Source organism: Coffea eugenioides, chromosome 8 (genome assembly GCF_003713205.1).
Source record: "Coffea eugenioides isolate CCC68of chromosome 8, Ceug_1.0, whole genome shotgun sequence".
In the NCBI taxonomy this organism is placed as follows: Eukaryota; Viridiplantae; Streptophyta; class Magnoliopsida; order Gentianales; family Rubiaceae; genus Coffea; species Coffea eugenioides.
In genome coordinates this window covers 42,256,070-42,276,075 of record NC_040042.1, presented here as the reverse complement: position 1 = coordinate 42,276,075, position 20,006 = coordinate 42,256,070, and the positions used below count along the sequence as shown (strand labels likewise).

General features: G+C 36.8%; 3 protein-coding genes across 5 annotated transcripts; all 3 read left to right on the top strand.

Moving 5' to 3' along the window:
- The first annotated feature begins 1,237 nt into the window (after positions 1-1,237).
- On the top strand, positions 1,238-8,195 carry LOC113779698 (decapping nuclease DXO homolog, chloroplastic). Its single transcript, XM_027325383.1, has 13 exons — positions 1,238-1,784; positions 3,065-3,300; positions 3,607-3,672; positions 3,784-3,862; positions 3,999-4,078; positions 4,171-4,194; positions 4,626-4,750; positions 5,750-5,966; positions 6,059-6,112; positions 6,581-6,627; positions 6,817-6,901; positions 7,540-7,603; positions 7,822-8,195. The coding sequence occupies exons 1-13, from the start codon at positions 1,322-1,324 to the stop codon at positions 7,923-7,925; spliced, it is 1,644 nt and encodes a 547-aa protein (XP_027181184.1). The 5' UTR covers positions 1,238-1,321; the 3' UTR covers positions 7,926-8,195.
- A 1,281-nt stretch (positions 8,196-9,476) lies between these two features.
- LOC113781065 (coiled-coil domain-containing protein 97) lies at positions 9,477-12,737 on the top strand. The gene is made up of 3 exons (XM_027326906.1): positions 9,477-9,771; positions 10,895-11,460; positions 12,095-12,737. The coding sequence occupies exons 1-3, from the start codon at positions 9,579-9,581 to the stop codon at positions 12,350-12,352; spliced, it is 1,017 nt and encodes a 338-aa protein (XP_027182707.1). The 5' UTR covers positions 9,477-9,578; the 3' UTR covers positions 12,353-12,737.
- A 1,091-nt stretch (positions 12,738-13,828) lies between these two features.
- LOC113779745 (putative casein kinase II subunit beta-4) lies at positions 13,829-19,857 on the top strand. Of its 3 annotated transcripts, none has more exons than XM_027325455.1 (6): positions 13,829-13,926; positions 14,288-14,608; positions 15,497-15,718; positions 17,770-17,879; positions 17,956-18,121; positions 19,286-19,857. In XM_027325455.1, exons 2-6 carry the CDS (start codon positions 14,368-14,370, stop codon positions 19,414-19,416), a joined length of 870 nt encoding a protein of 289 aa, XP_027181256.1. In that variant the 5' UTR covers positions 13,829-13,926; positions 14,288-14,367; the 3' UTR covers positions 19,417-19,857. The 3 variants fall into 3 exon arrangements, with proteins under 3 accessions (XP_027181256.1, XP_027181255.1, XP_027181254.1); XM_027325454.1 differs by lacking the exon at positions 13,829-13,926 and adding an exon at positions 13,933-14,157 and having other exon boundaries at positions 17,785-17,879; XM_027325453.1 differs by lacking the exon at positions 13,829-13,926 and adding an exon at positions 13,933-14,157.
- The last annotated feature ends 149 nt before the right edge of the window (positions 19,858-20,006 follow it).

Sequence of the window (20,006 nt, the reverse complement as noted above, 5' to 3'; positions counted from 1 at the left end):
CTCCAAACTTAAACAAATCAAATTATAAAACTAAATCACAATAACTTACAATAGTCAATCCAAAACTAACCACAAATCAATCAACTAAGTCATTATTAAATTGTTAATTTGGTGAAAGAATGTATTTAGAAATATTTATATTTTATAATTATTCATATATATTGTTCAAATTCGGGTCTAATACAGGTCGGAATCCTATATTTCTTTTTTGACCCTTTTTTATTAGAGTAAACGGGTCCAAATCCGGATCCGGGTATCGAAATTATTTTTCAACCCAAATCAGAAAAAATTTATTGGATCCGAATCCAAACCCGACCTTTTAACACCCCTATTGACGTGCATATTCTGATTCATTCTTAGTTAGAGGGTTAATTGTCAGTTTATTCTGTTATTGGTCTAGTGAAGTGAATATTTGCATTTCTTTCTCAACGGTAGTTTTTTGACTGATCTATTCGATCCCTGAATTAAACTCATTTTGGTGATAGCTCCTTCTTTGGATAATTCATTCGAAATAAACATTCATGTTCATTAAGTTTATAAACTCACTTGGAAATCTGATGGATTTATCTACTATTCAAGTTTGGTAAGCTCATGTTAAAAACTATATGGTCTTACTAGGGCAAAAAAAAAAAAAAAAAAAATTAAACTCTTAGAAAAAAAAATTCACCTACATCTCTACCGGTCTATCCAATATACAAAGTCAGTGCTTTATCATTTTTTGAACTTTCGATTATATCCTTATAAAATCTAATTTTTAACTTAATTTTTAATCACATCCATAAAAAACCATCTTAAGTATTGTAACTAGCAAATTACTATATAGCCTTATAAATCAAAGCTCTTTAATTAATTTATATAATTGTATTTATGTGAAAAATAAAATTCATATAATATTAATCGATTTTAATTATTTTCAAATTACACACACATTGAGTGTGTCCTTAATGCTAATATTAGTAACTTAAGACCAACGTTAACAAGTAAACTTTTCAGCCAAAAAAAAAAAAGAAGGAAAAGAAAACCATTAAATTTGGTTCAATAAATGCTCAAGCTCATTTGCTTGAGCTCGAGATTTTAGTAAAATTAAGATTAAAAAAATTTAAAACTCGTCAAAAAATCCATCTAGAAATTGGTAACTCAAGAGCCATATTAACAAATAAAAGTTTTTTTTTAAAAAAAAAAAAACCAAAAAGAAAAGAAAACCATAACTTAAAGAAGAGGGATCTGGCAGCGGAAAAGTTGTTTCTACTGCTCACTGGTTTCATAGAATCTTTTCGGTCTCTCCTTTGCACTCAACTCAACAGTCACAGAACAACCTGTAATGGACTTTGCACAGCAGGCAATGAACTTATTCGGCGAGGAAGACGATGACGACGACCAAAACTGCCGAAACGACGACGTCGAGGAAGACGAAGAACACCAACAAAAACAAGCCCGCCAATCATCGTCTTCCTCCGGGGCCTCATCCTCCGGCGCCTCCTCCTCCGCCTCCTCCTCCGCCGGCGCCTCCTCATCGGCCGCCTCGTCTTCTCGGTCGTCGTCGTCTAATCACAGCAGAAGCAGCAGCGCAAGCGAAGAAGATAACGAGAACGATGGCGGAGAAGTGAGGTCGCGGGATAACAGTAATATTAATCATAATAGGAGTAGTGATACGAATTATAATAATGATGGTAAAGAAAATTATTATGAGAATTTGGATGAGGAGGAAGATGACAAGGATCTTTTTGGGTCGGATAACGAGGATTATGGAAAAACCCCTGTTAATAGTCCCTACCCAGTTCCTGGTAATTTTTCCTTTTTTATGTTAGTATTTTTTTACACCCTTTGCATCAGTAAATTTGTTTGGTTTATTGGTAGCTGATAAGTTGATCTTGGGCATCTTCTGCAAATTTTGTCTGGAGTGTGTGTGTGTGTGTGTGTGTGTGTGTGTGTTTGTGGTTTGATTGGTTTTTGGAAGATTTTGGTAGGGTTTTTGAGTGTTGGACCTTGTGATGGATTAAAGTTGAGATTTTGGACTGTTTCTGCTGTTGGGGTCTTCATTTTTGAGTGTTTACATCAGTTGGGTTGTACATTGAGCTGGGAAAGTGCATGCCTTTCTCTTTTCGCTTGGGTCTTTTTGGGATGCGATGGACGGGTCTGGCAGCATAATCTGGTGTACAAGTGAATGTTCCGCTAGATGAGTTTGGCTGCATATTCTGGTTTATTGGCTGGATAATATGACGTTTGGATAATATGACGTATGCAGCTTCTGCATTCAATACTGTTGGATTTTTTTTTTTCTTTTTTGGGTGGGACAGGGTGGCCAACTGAGAGCGCGATCCTAGTTGCAAGACTTCTTTTGTGAATTTGCTATCTAAAATACTGTATGATTGCGAGCTTTCTCTAGTTGTATGCATGCCAGCTATTATTATCAACTCCCTATTTGGTTATTTGATTGCTGTGATCTTTTTGATGATCGGCTAAAATATATTCAAGTTTGCGAGTTTGTGATCTTATTGGCGGGTTTTTTTTCGCGATGCAAAATACAGATTGCATCTCTTTAAGTTGTATTACTTTTGTTAGCTATCAAAGTTCTGCTGTTTTTATCAACTTCGTGTTTGGTTCTTTGACTGCTGTGGTTGGTTTGATGGTTGGCTAAAATATATCTGAAGTTGTATTGCTCAAGATCAAGTTAAGAGCTTTATCTGTGTTCTGGAAATTGGGGCTTTTAGCAGAACTCTTTATCATTCAATAATTGGATTTACAATGTATGATGAGCGGATTGGTGCATTGGCATCAAAATTGTTGCAATCCTAAGTATTTATAATGTATTCTGCTGATTTTAGGAATGCATTTAATCTGCTATCTTATGTGTGATTAGGAAAATCTGAATTTGTTTTGAGCCAGCATTATGGTTTTGACCTCTCCATCAGTCTCTCTCCTTCCTCTAATCCCCAAGGCCCCTATCATGCTGTCTTGTCAAAGTTGAAAAAGGCAAACATGGACATGCTTGGAAAATTCGAAAAGAAGAATAATAAGTTCAATGATGTTCTAGATGGTTATTACTCAATTTCCTAATGTGCAGTTTTGCCTGCAATACGTACTACTAACAACCATATGAGAGGGGGTTTTGGACGTGGCCGTTGGCAGCACAACAACCGAGGACCTGGTCTGCTTCCTCGACCTGGGCCTTATCCTCAAAGACCCAACTTTGGTGGCCCAAAGTTCTTTAATGCCCCTCGTGATGAACGCTTCGTTTCTGAGTTAAAATTTTCAAAGAGTGAACAAACATTAGCAAGAAAATGCATAGCATTTCAGGAGGTAATTTAACTTTCCTTCTTTAGTGTCTTCAAGTTTTCTTGGTTTGAAGTGCTCTGGTTCTGAGAATAGAAACATATAACTTCGATTTCTGTTAGTTGTTTTGTGGACATTAATATCTGGATTTGGCCATGTTAAGATGCTTGCCCTTCTAATCAATTTGTTTTATCCCTATTTGTCTGCCATTCCCAGCTTGAGATCCAGTGAAATAAATTGGGAGAAGAGTTGTATGCCCTTCTTTCGCGCGTTATATGAAACGAGATTATCTGATTGGTTTTGTTCTTTGTCTTATTTTGTGATTAAATATAGCCTTGCGAGCTGGCTTGCTATAGTCGCATAGAAGGTGGGGATGTCTTCTTTGATGACCGTAGTTTGGTAAACCTCTCTTTTGACAGTTTTAATTTTTTCTTAGCAGTAGGTCTGGTTTTGAATATTTGATGATGATGTTTAGCTGATGTAAATTGCTTCTTTCTTGACAATTTTCAGAGACTATTTAAGCGTGTCATTACTCAAGATATTGGGTTTGACCTGAATGAAGGTTTTGATACTTTCATTCCAAAGAAAGGTTAGCTTACAAGGAAATGTGTATAACATGGAAATTTTTTATCATAAGATTCAAACCGCTGGAGATATCTTTTAGGATTGGTAACATTTATGCGCTGCCAATAATTGATGCTTGATATGTGATGGTATTGTTCCAGATCTAGGCTCTGAGGGCTTTGGTGATCTTCTGGCTTGCATAAGAAGTAAAAACATACCACTTCAAAACATGCACTTTGTGGTGAGAAATCTGCACTTAGTCAAGCATTTTATTGCAAATATACTTCAAAGGCAGAAAACATAATGTGTTCCCTTCTCTTTTTCTTGTGGCAGACGTATCGCAACAACCTTAATAAGGTAAGTAGTTATTTTTAGTAGCTGATTAAAATACTATTCCTACTACTCAAAAAGATCTAAGCAAAATTTGTCATCGATTTGCATTTTAAAATGAAGTAAGGATGAGATGAAAGATGTTCTTCCCATTTTAGATAATATGGAATCAAAATTTGTCATTGATGCGCATTTTAGAATAATGTTACCATGATATGAAACAATTTGTTGTTCCAGTTTTGGATTAGATCTGGTCATTTCATTGTTGATTAATGTATGAAACATTCCTTAGACTATTTTTCATCAGTGTTGCTTTAAGGTTGTGTTAGAATATAGGTTTAATATTCTGATGAGTGTAACTGCATGGCTGTGATGTTGATCAAATGATACAAGTTACAAGCCATTTTATTCCATGGACCACTATTGGCTACTTGACAGATGATTTCATTAATTTGTAGATATTGGCTACTGCTTATATAAGGCATGAACCTTGGGAGATGGGGGTACATAAAAGGAATGGTGTCGTGTATCTTGACGTGCATAAATTGCCAGAAAGGCCACAAAGCGAGCTGGAGCGGCGAAGGTAAATTTTCTTTATCACTTTTAAATCATTCAAGGCTTTAACTTCTCTGTTTCTCATCAGAAAGTCTGGGGATGTCTAGAATTCACTTTTTTCTGGTGTGGGTGTCTATCTAAGATGGATGGGTGCCACCTCAATATTTGGACACTGTTACCTCTTGTTTTTCTTGTGCTGTTGTGATCCTGAATGTCAAAGTCATATTTTGAGTTCAATGCTGGCCAGATTTTTTTTTTTTTGGCTTTCTTTTAGGCAGGGTTTTGTGCAGAATGAAGTAGAACAGGAGTTAAATCACTGAGAATCAGCACACAGACATGGAAGTTAGTCTGCAAATTTAGTTTCTTGGCAAGACGTTGATGTGATGTTTTATTTGCAGATGGAAATACAATCGTGGAACTTGATACAGTGATGTACTGATTCATTATTTCATTTGGATTAATTTGGTTTGTTTGATGTAATTTACCTAAAGACAGAAAAAGAAGTTAATATAAAACTCCCTTAATTGATAAGATTACCATTCTTGTTGTCCTGTCAGAGCTGTCAGACTAAAATCATCAAGACTTCGTTCTCTCTCTGTGGTCTGTACATGAATATGTACAGGTGCCAATATGTGCAAAATCGGTTTTTAAACGTATCTCTAACACCATCACAGTGATCTTCCATGGGCAAAACATAAATAACAATACTAATATTTCTTGTAGTTGTAGATAGTTGCCTTTCATGGCACTCGTAATTGAGCGGCATATGTGGTAAGATAAGGGAGGATTGGCTAGATATAGGCTCTCCTATGCTTCTCGACTTTAGAGGTGACATTTTTGGACTTGTCTCGGACGTAAACCATTCTCTCTTCTTCTTCCTTTTTTTTTGGGGGGGGGAGGGGGGGGGGGTTGAATTTGCCTTACCAGCACTTCTGAATAACTTGATTACTATCAGAGCCTTGCCTTTCACCTCTTCATTCTTCTCCACTGTATATTTCTCAAGTCTTTCTGCCATTGCTTGAATTAGGTGTTACTGGGGCTACTGTTTTGAGAGCCTTGCTACAGAAGATCCAACTAGAGGCGATGGAGAAGGGATTCATCATGTTGATGCAAATGTTGAGTATTGCTCTGTACTTAAAACCAAGTTGGGAGCACATCGCATATTGATGGGCGCTGAAATGGATTGCTGTGATTCCACTGATGATGGAAGGAGGTTCTATGTAGAACTGAAGACAAGTCGTGAGGTGCTAAGTCTGATGGAATTGTGTTTTTGCTTTTCCTCTTTCATTTCCTTAGTATTTTTGATGTAATTTCATATCTCATCTGCTGTCTACAGCTGGATTATCATACTGAGGAAAGATTTGAGAGGGAAAAATTACTTAAGTTCTGGGTATGTATTCATTGGTATCGATTTTGTGTCCTGTTTCTAGTTGTCAGGTGTTGTCTGCTAATGTTTTTACTTTTTGTGGTTAACATGTACATAAGAATGCAAAATCTGCTTGTTTTGTTTATGATGGATTTCTTGTCTGGTGATGTTTATATACTTTGTGGAAGTTGTATGAGCTTACATTTTCTGTTTACAGCTAAGTTGCACTATTGAGACAGAGCGTTTATTGTAGTCATTTCGTAGGAGCGTTATCCTTTTTTTTCAGCATTGTCCTTTCATTTGTAGTTTCTCAATAGCTGATTCTTTTGTGCTTTTTTTTTTTCTTTTGTTTCTTTTGGCTTTTAAAGTAAAAGTGATCTCATTCCTGATAAATTTGTGATTCTTTTGTTTAAGATTTTGGGTATATGTTGTGATTAGTAGTCTTTCAACTTGTTTGACTTTATGTAAGCAATTTTATCTCTTATCTTGCAGATCCAGTCCTTTCTAGCTGGTGTACCTTATATCGTTATTGGATTTAGGTAATTCATGTGATACAATGGTCTTGTCCTTTCTTGTTGGATAACATCTTTTCTCCGTCTCTCTAAGCCTGCAAAAAGAGACAGCTTGCTGCATGCAGTTTCATTAGCTAGTAGTAGGTTCTGAAGGTAAATAAACCATGGTAGAACACAAGTGATATTGATTATTTTCATAATATTTTCTTGATTCAGAGATGATGGTGGCCGACTTGTCCGAACAGAAAGACTAAGAACCAAAGAGGTTACAGGAAGAGTAAAAATGAAGAATTACTGGCAGGTAGGGTATGCCAGTCTTTCATTCTCATCATTTGATTATTATTTTTCTGAGGTTGTAATTTAAGTGCACCCTCGTGGTATTTCATGACTTTTGTATCTCGTCCACTGGAAAATGAATTTAATGCCAAATTGGATAGCTTAGCTTAAGGGTGTTGTAGAAGTTATGAATTTGGCTTTTGCTAGCCATATGTCAAGGTATCACCATATCCTGTGACTTGAGCCAGTTAAGAAAAAGAGAAGAGAATTTGATTTTGCTCATTCACATTTCCTTCAAATTATATCTCCCATTTTCCCTTTCACTCTTTTTTATAGTTTTGGTTGGAGCTTCCCACCTGCTGTTGAGGGGGGGAGGAAATATTCTTTGTGATGAAAATATGATTGGGAGTTTTGTCACCACTCAATCTAGGTAACAGCAATGAGCTGGGAAAATGCTGCATTTCATGTAGAAAATAAAATCACAGTCATCATTAATTTGTGATATCACATCATCTTTACGACCCTTGTCATGAACTGTGTGGGCAGCCCTCCCCCCCTCTTTCCTATTTGGGCCCTTGTATTTTGCAAAGATGGCAATTAAAATGACAATGTTCATGGCTATATGTAATTGTTCATTCCTGACTGTAATAACGGGCTTGGCAGGGTGGAGTGTGCCTGGCATTTGCTGATGAGGTGTTATGCTGGCTTTATGGAACAGTCAAAGAGAGTAAGAACATCTTAATGCTTTTAATTCAATTCGAAGTTTTTATTTGGTTGCTGCGGTAATAGATGGAACTTGGAAGGAGGAAATGTTGAAGAAGCCTTGGAACATCCTTTTCTTTGGTGGTTTTGGTTTCAAGATTGTCTGCCTTTTTGTCTGTGATATCAGCAATAAAAAAATGCTTGTTCCAGACAGTTAATTGGTTTTCAATTATTTGGTTTCAGATGAAGACTACATTTTACAGTTTGCTCCGCCGTTCACACGCCTGGAGCTTTTGCAAGCAGACTCTTGTCCAGATGCAATCACTGACCATGTCGACCAATTATGACCACCCAATAACCTCATAGACTACAAAGTAGACTGCAAGATAATTATACAAATTGTGATGAAAACTTCTCTAGTACTATCATGTTAAAACGGAATGGATTGTAACAAAATTTTCTTTTTTTCTCGTTTTTACCACCTCCAGTTCCCAAACGAAGTGGTATAATGTAGTCTGTTGAATGCTTGAACTTCAACGACTCCAGATACTGCCAGTGTTACAGAGTTGATTGCTGGGAACTGAATGACATAACTGGAGAATTTTATTGTTCTTGCATCATAGTATCAACACACTCCTTTATCTTCCAATAATGATCCCTGCATAAAATGCACAAATGCATTAAAGATTCTTCTACATCACTGCCAAATAGGGGTGCGCTCGAGTCACTACTCGAGTTCGACTCGAAATAAAATAACTAAGCTCGAGATCAAGTTCGAGCTCGTCTCGTCGAGTTTTAGAAGTCAAGCTTGAGCTCGAACTTGATGTCAATTTACGTTACTCGAGCTTGAGTTTAATTAAATCTAATTAATTCAAATCAAGCTTAATCGAGCCTATTCGAGTTCAATCAAGTCTAATCAAGCTTATATAATAAAAATTAATATTTTACATATAATTTTAAATAAATGATATTATTGACATTTCACAATAGTAAAAATTAAAATATTTATTAGAAAAAAGCTCGATTAGGCTCGAGTGTAAAATATTGAAACTCGAACTCGACTCGCTGCTTCTACCAAGCAGTTCGAGCTCGAGATCGAGCTCGGCCAAACCGAGTTGACCGAGCTCAAGCAGAGCTGCTGACTGAGTAGCTTGCGAGCTCGAGTCAAGTTACTTGATACAGCATCAGCCCTACTGGCAAATTACCATTCTCATCCTTTCTGGCTAAAGGCTTGCATCTGGAAATGAGCCCCAAAAAGTAGTAGATTGCACAGAGATAGGAGGAGTACATCTGTTTCTGATCTACAAGCTGTCAAACAACACATTTTAGGAGATTTTCATTTGATAGCTTTTGAGCTTAGATTATTTTTCTTGAACTTTTGAATGGATGTCGTTTTGTTTATGATACTAATGATGTATCTATCATTCCATCATAACAGTTTGGTTAGATATGGGGTTTCACTTTGCTATTAAAATTTGTAGAGGAGGGGACAGTAATCTCATTTTAAGGTTTGTCTATTTCTAGGTATCATCATCTGAAAGAAAACTATTGAATGTTGATAGTGGGATTTATTATTCACAAAGTATATTTCTCAATCCTTTTTTTTTTTTCCTTTTTTAATACTACATACAACATATTAAAAAATTGCTATACTAAACACTACTACAAAAAAATATTTCCAAATAACCTTCAATCCAAACAAATCCACAGTAATTTGTTTCTCAACAAACTATCAGAATCACGTGATGAGCACGTGCCAAAGGAGGAGTTAAATTCCCAATTCCCCACCCCTTTTTTTTTTTTTTTTGAGGGGACCACCCCTTCCACTTCAATGGCGGTTAGCATAAATATATATATATGTATATAATATAAAGTTCGCTTTTTTTCTCCCTGTTTCACTGATATTCAGTTTCTCGTTTTGGCTACTTCAGCTAAAGAGCCTCTGAAGCTAAAGATTAACGAAGAATTAGGATTCTGTAATTTTCCATCTTCAACCAGAGATGGTGCAGCGGGAGGAGACGCCGACCTCGACTGGGCTGCTGAGCAGCGAATCCATGAATAACATGTCCGAGAGACTATCCAAGCTCGATAATTTGTACTTTCCTCGAGCAATCCAACCCTCAGCCACCACCGCCGCCCAACGCCAGTCCCTCCTCCTTGACCTCCTCTCTCGTGACGCCGCAGTTTTCTTAGGTATGCATGTTCACCCTAATCCTATAGTATTATTCGTAAATGGCGATCCAATTTGTCGTTTTTATATATACCTATTTCGTAATATATGAAAAATTCATGCTTTAGAAAGTTATCATGCAATTTGTCAATGGAATGATATCATTTAGTACTTGGTTAAGATGAAGTATGCTAATTTGATGCTCTGATATTATAGTCAAATGACCGATTTTCTTTTAGCTTTAGCAATTTAACAAATAAGGTGAAGTACTGGTGCATCGGATACGAGTGAATGGTAAAAGGTACTACTACTTTTGGTGGAAATACTAAAGTACATTCGATTGTGGTTTAATTAGCTTGTCGCCTATCATTTATTTGTGACTAGTACATTGTATACATTCTTAAGAGAAATTATAGAAGAGGGCATTCCACGAATTGAATCTAATCTAGGACTAAAAAATGTTGTTTAATTCAGACTTTGAACTGTGTTTTGTTTAATGTCTCCATTCTCCTCGCCTGGCTTCCTCTTTGTTGATCCTCTTGTTTCTTGTTTTCTGGTTCCTTCTCCCTAACCCTCTTCGTCCAAGATGAACATTATCATTTAGGAAGGATTTCAAGCTGTCATGCCCAAATAGCCACATCAAAATTTAGTTTGAGCTTACTTTTGCTGTTTTAGAAAGGCAGGGACTCTGATGTTCCTAAAGTCATCAAATTAGTCATAATAAAAGAGATTAAATGCTAAAAAAAGTTACTGCATTTAATAATGAACTTGATAAAATAATTTGTCAGCAATTTAAGGTGCAATGCTTAAAAAGAAGAATCACTAAGAGACACCTACTAATTTACTTGCAAGCCTATGTGAATTATACTCTCATTTAAGTAGTTTGCAGTGGCGGTCAGCTGCACTTAGATCTTTGAGGACCTCATACTTCTTAAGACTGCACTTAGATCTTTAAAGATCTCGTATTTCTTGGGTAAGAACACCCCTTCTCTAACTGCCCCCATTGCTCCTGGTGTTGCTCCACCTGTAACTACACGAGCTCTTGGATTTTAAAATGTCATGTGTGCTGAAAAATTACACTTATTTTTTGTGGCCTGGTGGTAATATTTTGGAGTTGCTCACATGATTCGTTATTTTTTGTTGCAGAGAGATATGGATCAGAATTAACACCAGATGAGCTTAAGGAATTTGATGTTTTAAAAGGTGATTATGAAATCAATTGGCATTTAAATCACTTACGAAGTGTGCTTAGTCCAACAGCGGAGGAGTTGAAGTCTAGGTCTACAAGAATTAAGAATAGAAGGCTGGCATATTTAGATAAATTAATTAGTGACGGGCAGTATTTCTCAGAGGATGAAATGAGGGAAAGAGAGCCTTACCTGCACCATGAGTTTGTAGGGAAGTTTCAGGATCCTAGTGGGAGGAGCATGGCTAGGCCTGGGGAGAGGTGGTCAGAAACTTTGATGAGGCGTTCTGAAGAGGCAATGCTAGTTCAGAAAATTAGGGGGGAGCAGCAGCGGCTAGGTGTTGCCGAGAGAGATTGGGTGGGTAATGAGGAAGCACAAGAAGAGGGAGAATCACAATCAGAATCAGAATCAGAAGAAGAAGAAGAAGAAGAAGAAGAAGAAGAAGAAGAGGAAGAAGATGGCAATAACGATGAGAGAGAATACATGAAGACTCATGTTGCTAATGGGACTTCACAAGTTCAGGAGGTAATTATGCTTCTCTTGAATATTTTTTGTTTTTACCCTTTGTTCTTTACCTTCTTTAAATCGAATATTATCAGAATTCAGATATTTCTAACCAAATTTCTTGATTACTGCTCAAATGGAGAAAGATGAGCACTTGATTAAATTGGTTTTTGTGCTACAACTTTTAATGTATTATGTTTTTAGCATTCTAAATGAAATGTTTTCCCTGTACAAGCTAGTCTTGGTATGTTTGGCTATGCGTCAATGAAATCGGGGCAATGACTTTTATGGTCTGCCAGCAACTTTGAAGCATTTTAAATTTTCCTTTTTTTGAATAATTTTACTTGAGCTTATCAAAAAATTCACCCTTCTTCCTACAGCCTCTGATAATTCGGAGTTTAGTCATCTAGGTCTTGTAGAGGAAGCAGCTATTCTGGTATATATGATGAGTACTTATGGCCATTATGTTGGATCTCATTCTGAAATTTGAGTTAAGAGGGACTATTAATAGATTGGTCACAACAATGGTGTACAACTCCTTATGCGACCCTATTTGTCTAATAAGTCATTAGATGACTGGAACCTTGTTCAATTTAAGTAGCAGATTCTTGATGTGATTCTTATCTAGTGGTTTTGTGTGTGTAAAAATATTCAGGTGCCCATAGATGATATTTCAGCTGGAAATAATGGACAACCCACAGCGAGTAAACCTGCTGAGGAGGAAAGTTTATCCTTGGAAGAGATGCAAGATCGCATGGACCAGTTTATCTACATCATGAAGCAAAAATTTTTATCAGGGGAAGATCATCAGCATATGGATTATTCGAAAATTGACGAGGATGAGAGTTTAGATGATCACTGGATGAAAGAAGCAAATGATGATGCAGAAGAGAAGTATTTCGATGACATTTGAATAAAATGCTATTCAGAGTAGGAAGTTGCCGTACGAGTTACCGCACCCTCAATACGTTCCTCTTCTCTCTCTCTCTCTCTCTCTAATATGTTCCTATTCTGTGACTTTGCTTATGTAATTATGTAATCCTTTGTTTGTTTACTTTTTTGGGTCAAGTCAAGTCAGCGATCCCGTCCATGTTAGTTCTGGTCTATCGCTTTAGTAATTTTAGCAAGTTGGAGAGAGCAATTTTGATCATGAAGTTTAAATACTAATTAACTAAAATGGCTGTGTATTGATTGTTGCAAGTCATGAGTCATGTGTGTTAGAAACTGTGCACACACACTACTATGGGCTTGTAAATGTAGCATAACCTCCTGCCAATATTTGTCAATTCTTGCCAGAACTCCATCAGTTAGAATTCACATGATGCAGGGCGGCACATTCTTGAGTTCTACTTGCCCCTCTGCCTGCAGCTGCTAGTGTTCGTTCAGTCATACTAACTAAGCATTCATGTTTCTAACAAAAGATACTTGCAAGTTCCGAGTCTTTGAAGCAACAAGTTTGAATTAGTCTTGGTTTTGTCCGAATAATCTTCGCTCATATCGTCCTTGATTTAAGCAGAAGAACTTTGCCCTGTACCTATTATTCTTTGGTACGTTACATACCCCAATCTTGAGCCATATGAGTTAGATGACACTACTATTGTTCGTCAAGGGGACAGACGACTTTTTGCCTACACAAAAAGTTCATTTTCTGCATTGGGTGAAAAGCTGAGCAGCAAAATCATCATCTTCCTCTCTCATACTCATACTACTATGTAAGCGTTTAAACATGAGTGCAATAGTGACTAATTAATGGCGTGTGAAATTAGGATGGAAATGTACAAATTTTACCTTTTCTCAAGCTTTTTTCGTTTACATTGTAGGAAATTATATGATACCAGGAATTCTATTCTGTTAGATGGTACTCCTATTTTTTTTTTTTCTCAATAATTGAAATTTGTATTTGGCAACTTTAATTAGTGAAACCACAGGAAGTTTTAAAAACTTGAATTAAATAATGAAATGAAATCTAATACCAGAACTTTTTCTGCCCATTTAATATTTGACCTTTATATATATATGCATATATTATTAAGTTTTTGTAATGTATGTCCAATTAAACACATTCGATTCACACCTATTATGTATATGCACTTCTAACACGCATAACCTTTTTTTATATTTATATATATGCCTTTTCTGATTAATAATTTACTTTTCTAAAAATTTCATACTTCAACTACATACCTTTTTTTTCATTAATTCGAAATTATAAACATTATTGATCTTTTGTGATTGGCAATTGGCAATCAAAACATTATTGATCTTTTTGTGACTGGTAATCAATTTACATCAAATGATTAAGCCTCGGCAGAAAATATTCCATTAGACCAGCCTTGAGCCTTCCCATCGGCCAACCACATTCCCACCACCAGGGGGGCAAAAAAAAAAAAAAAGGAAAAAAAAGACTGAGCAGAACCTAGCTTTGCCTGTTCCCGCCGGTATATTACAGGACATCCAGCTCTCCCACTGTCTTTCCACTCTCCCACGGTCTTTCTCTCTCTGTCTCTCTTCGCTCTGGCTTTCTCTCTCACACAGTCACACACTAGGGCACAATCAGAATATACATACAGTCACACGCATTTGTATATAAAAGGCACAGACAAAAACACGCACTAATACACAGAGTCGCTTTTGTACAATGTTAGATTAGATAAATCTGAAAAATCTGCCCAAAAATGAACGAATTCTAGAGTGAGAAACAAAAATAAAGGGGAATGGGTTAGCTGAGCTCCTTTTCTCTCTCTCTCTCTCTCTCTCATTTCTCTCTCCTCCCCTTTTTCCAAAACCCTAATTCTCTCTCTCTCTCTTCAGATTTTTTTTGTTTAATTCTATTGTTTCTGTTTATTAGTACGAGAAAACGACGGCGTAGAGAAGAAGAAGAGGAAGAGGAACAACGGCGGCGGAGAAGAAGGGGAGCAGGAGAAGAAGATGTATAGGGGAGGTGGAGGGTCGAAAGCAGTGCCGGCTGGATTTGTGTTGGAGGGTGATCGGAAGCGGATTAATGAAGCATTAGATAAACATCTCGAACGATCCTCGCCGTCTACGTCGGTGACCACCACTACCACAGCCACCGGCAGGGCTCTCAACGGGAAAGATCATCATCGCTCGTCGTCCATGTTTAAGACTAACAGTGACAATCACCATTTCAAGGACGCCAAAGCCTCTGACGGTCTGTCTCTCTTGTCTGCCATAATGTGCTTTTGTTACTGGCTAAATTTGTGGTTTTTAGTGTCTATGTGTGTGCATTGTGTACGAAATTTTGGATTTTTCTTCATTCTTTGTGAATTCGAGCTTCTGAAGAGTGAATTGACGATGCTGTGGGATTTTGTAATCCTAATTTATGGTTTCTTGTGGATTTAAGTAGTGTTAAGATGGTTTGCTCCTTCAAGAATAAGGCTTTATGTGCTTTGAACCGCTAATGTTTAGTTTGAAAGGCTTGTGCAGCTTGATAACAGAAATGGCTTAGCAGTGGAGTACTCTTGTTAAATACGAAATTGGTACAAATAGGGAAAATAACTGATAAGTGATTGTTTTTATTTTCTTTGTTTGGGGGCTGTGTTGTTTAGAAGGTGAGAAATGGGAGTTGTTAGGTATCACCAAGGGGACGGGAAAAAGAGATGGTAAGAATCTGACTGTCATTCTGAGTCAACGAAAACAACTAAATGGTTAAGAAAGCTTTTCCTCCCCTCTTCTCTATTTCATTTGCTTCTTTCCATTTTCTGTAGTCGTTTAATTGCATTTCTTTAATTCCATCTTGCATTGCTTAAAAATGTTCATCCGGGTGGCTGCCTCTCTTTTTTTCCTTCCTTAACTTGTTCTTGTTTTTGTAATTGTTAAGTTCATCTCTTGATTCTGAGGTGCTGGACCTCTTTGTCATTAACTGCACGTGTTTTGCTATTTTTGTTGTAATCTATTTATCATCCTATTAAATGCAATTTACTTTTGTTAACAACGAAAATGGGATGATACATAATTGGGTTGTAGTAATGTATTTGTTTGGGATTATATTCAGAGTGTTCATCTAGCTAATTCCAGTTCTGACGGCTTTGATTGACAGCTGAGGAATCAGAAACGGACAGTGAAGAGTCAGATGTTAGTGGTTCAGATGGGGAAGACACATCTTGGATATCATGGTTTTGCAATCTTCGTGGCAACGAGTTTTTCTGTGAAGTTGATGATGATTACATTCAAGATGATTTTAACCTTTGTGGTTTAAGCAGCCAAGTTCCCTATTATGACTATGCTCTTGATTTGATTCTGGATGTCGAGTCTTCTCATGGTAAGTTTGTCATGCCGTTCTGTCATGATTAAATTGATGGTGGTAATCGGCTGATTTCTGAAATATCAGCTACAACAACTGTGTAGACCATTCATTAAAGCAAAGTTTGAAAGAGGTTACTTACTGAAACGATAAGAGAATTGTGCTAGCAAACTGTATGTTCTTTTGATTTCATCAATTGACTGTGAATCTAAGTTTTGAATGTGTAATCATGGTTCGCCGTCACGATCGCGTCGCGGTCACAGTTGTTCCACATCCATCACGGTATATCGGTTGGATATCGGGTGATACGCACATTATGGCACATAAAAAATTCCAAAAAATCTGAAAAAATTACTAAAAATAGAAAACACCATAAAAGGCGCAATCTGAAAAAAATCCGAGTCGACTCCGAGTGGACTCGGATATTTTGGCCGATTCCATGCATCAGGGATTCGAATCGGCCAATATCAGCGGAGACAAAGAGAGTCGTTGTGGATATGGAATTATCCACGATTCCAGGACTGGCATTGTACCGGTCCCCTCCATTCTAGTTATGACTCGGCCGTACATTTTCAAGCTTAGGCAACAGAGAAGAAAGCATTTACATTTTAAAAGTGACATGATATTACTTGCGACCCAAAGATAGAGGAAAAAGAAAGAATTAGCAAGATTTCATCTGGAAACAAGAAACTATTTGGCTAGACTGACTATTGTAGTTGTCTGACAGTTTCACATGATATATTTGGTACATATTTTTTGTAGTCAAAGACCACAATAATCTTACTGCTGACACAAAGGCAGAAAAAGAGTTTACAGATATTGTGTCTGGAACTGTTAACGTGTAGTTTATATAGCAGTTTTCCATATATATTTGGAAGATGATTTTATGTTACTTCTTCCCACATCATTTGGATGCACGATTGTACACTCTCATGTGTATAAATGCATATATTAGCAGGCTTTGCTTTCAGTCCGCTCTGTCTAGTAATAAAATACAGTCTCCTGTCATTGTTTCCAGTTCTGTAATTGCTTTAAACATTCAATTTTTCAACATTTGGAAGTATGCTAATTGAAATTTGTGATTTCCTTGCCTTGCTGCCATTACTGTTTCTGCTTAGTTATGTTCATACTATAAAATTTTCAAACTGGATAATTATTCGGTTATGGGATTTTTCAGATGCTTTTGCTTATTGGGTCTGCCACTATTACTTAAAAGTTAACAGCAGCCAGGTCGTGGTCATAGGTGTTTCAACATTTGTTTACAGAATTTTCATGTTACTTAATTGAATTGTCTCCAATAAATGTTAGGAAAGATTTTCTCGAGTTACTTGTGACACTAGTGGCTAACAGAGATGTTATAGCACATAGGATGTAATTCCTATAATTGTTGACTGATTAAAATATTTTAGCATAAGGTTTGTGAAATATAACACACCCATAAGCACATATGGTATTGACCTGTTCAGCGATTGTTATATTGGTGTTTTATTTTGAAGTTGGATCAGGAATCAACAGGTTCTATATCTTTTCTCTTTGTTTTGTTAATTGATGTAAAAAAGTGTGTTGATACTGTGCGGGAAATAGTGTAGCATTTATTGGATGACATGTCTGTAACCTCCATTGTCGTAAAGGGTGTAATGTAATGAGAGACACAGGTTATAATACCAGCCTTTTTCTTGATCAACTTAATTTGGCTGTGTTTCACATCATATGAAACCAATCCAATTGAAAAAAAATTATGCCAGATAAGCTGAAGCAATTGTTGTGTTCTGGTTATCTGATCATGGTTAATGAAAGTAAAGATACTCACTGGTAGATTGTCTTTTTCTAGTTTTCAACTGCTTGTTTTTCATGATTTAACAGTGACATTTGACTCCTACACTAGACTTTTTTTATTCAAAATTGACACCATACTGAGGTTTTATATATATATATATATATATATGAAAATATATATATACGTGTGTGTATGTATTGTTTTTACTATGAATTGATGATGATGTTATCTTTCTCATGCTTTATAGACTTTTGGCATTCCAATGATAGGGTGGAATTAATCTAATCTGTAGGAGATATGTTTACAGAGGAACAGAATGAATTAGTTGAATCAGCAGCTGAGATGCTTTATGGCCTGATACATGTTCGCTACATACTGACAACAAAAGGATTGGCAGCTATGGTGAGAATTAGTTCCATCATTTAAAAGTTTGTCATTCCACTGCTGTAATAATGGGGCAGCATGTGGTCATTTTCAGCTAGAGAAATACAAGAATGCCGAATTTGGGAGATGCCCCAGAGTGTTTTGCTGTGGACAACCTTGCCTACCAGTTGGTCCATCTGATGTTCCTCGTCAAAGCACAGTGAAAATTTATTGTCCCAAGTGTGAAGATATCTACACACCAAGATCCAGGTTTCAGGAGAGTATCCTTTTTTTTTCTTTTTAATTTTTCTTTTGGTATTGCATTTGATGTGAAACATCTTGTGGTTGCTTCATTTGTGTCAATTAGTGTCTTTATGTTCCGCTTTTGTTTGCTTATTGTGTGAGCATTAGTTAGTTACATAAACTATGACTACCACATCATATTGGCCAAATAGTATCTGTGTGTTTCTGCTTTGGTTACTACTACTTCTACGGAAAATCTTGCTTCTTCAAATGCCTTATCTTCTATTTTTTAAATAAATTGAGTACGTGTTTTTGCAGGCAACTGTAGTTAAAAAATGAAACTGTAACTGTTTAGTGGGGCAATGTGCTGGGTGGAATTTTTACAAATTTCAGGGTTGAAATTTTTTGGAAAGAATTTGTGAGTTTTATAATCAAATTTCTTGAAGTTGGTCGGAGGGGCTATTTCATGCCCTCAACTGTATGGTTGATAAGATCGCATCCATACGGAGCCAATTCCAGTAGACTTGGAGGGTCTCATGGGTGTGCATCCCACCAGGAATTGAACCTAGGGATCTGCTGATCATAAGTTGGGGTCTTTAAGTTAGTCCATTCTTTGCGCATCCTCTACCATTCATTCAGTTGCTAGGTGTAAAGGGACAAAGGAATGGCAGGTGAAATATTAGTTCAACACACAAACCTAAATGAAGCGAACTCAGGATTCAGAAGTTGCTCCAGCTTAATGGTTTTGCACCTCTGGCCCCTCCTTTTCTGCCATTGCATGTTAACAGAAACATGATAAATAAATGGGAGAAGTCAATTTAAACGTTTCTTATTATATGTAAAGTCTTCGTCCCAGTTGCTTCAACTCATCACTCTTGGAAGAACCCTGAAAAGGAATAAAATCATTCTCACATGATTTTGTTCTCTGAGTGTTCTGAATTATTTATCCTCTTAACCAAAAGATTTTCTTTTAATCCCATTTTACCTACATAATTGCTGTTTGCCAGTGTAATATAAGCACTACGCATGGTTGTTGAGTCAGTGTGTTCCTCTTTGTTTTACTTTCCTGATAGTTCTAGAAAATTTGGTTCTGTTCTTGAACTCTCATTGTCGGCACTGATCACCAGTTTAGTGCATTTTATACTTGCATATTCTGCCACTTTGTATGCTCAGATTATTGTCGTTCTTTTGACTTCACCAAGACATCGATGGAGCCTATTTCGGAACAACATTTCCTCATTTGTTCCTGATGACTTACGGAAATCTGAAGCCACAGAAGCCAGGTCAGGGCTATGTACCTAGGGTTTTTGGTTTTAAGGTCCACAAGCCATGAAGCTGGAGCCAAATGCTGGAATTTCTTGTGGATTTTCAAGCTGCCGTATGGAGTTGGGAGTTTGTCGATGCCCTGTATTAGAGTTTAATCTTATCGTTTGATATATGTGCGAACTGATGCTTCAGATACTTATGCTTGAGTTCCAAGGTCCCCAGCATGCCAAAAATAGTTGTCATATGTACGGGCTGTGAAGAATATATCTGAAAAAGTGCTATTGAATCAGCATGTTAAGCTACTTTATAGCTTAGCACCTAGATTTCAAGCTCTGCTGTAAACAATTCATTTTGAATGATTTCCCCTTTTTGGCCTTTCTGTTTTTGTGTGTCTTATTTTCCTTGTAACAGTGTATCCTTTCAGATACCGTGTGTTAGTATAGGACCAGCTTGTATGGCAAACTGAAAAATCATAAGAACGGGAGAAACCATAAATCGTTAGATACAATTTCGGAGATACCAAAGTTCAATCTTGTTCCGATGTTGATGTTAAAGGGGAAACATGAAACAACTCAAATTAATCCACAACGAGGTGGTAAGAGTGTTTCTGGACCGGAAACTGACAACTGCTTTTGACCAAATTATTGGGTTTGGAAT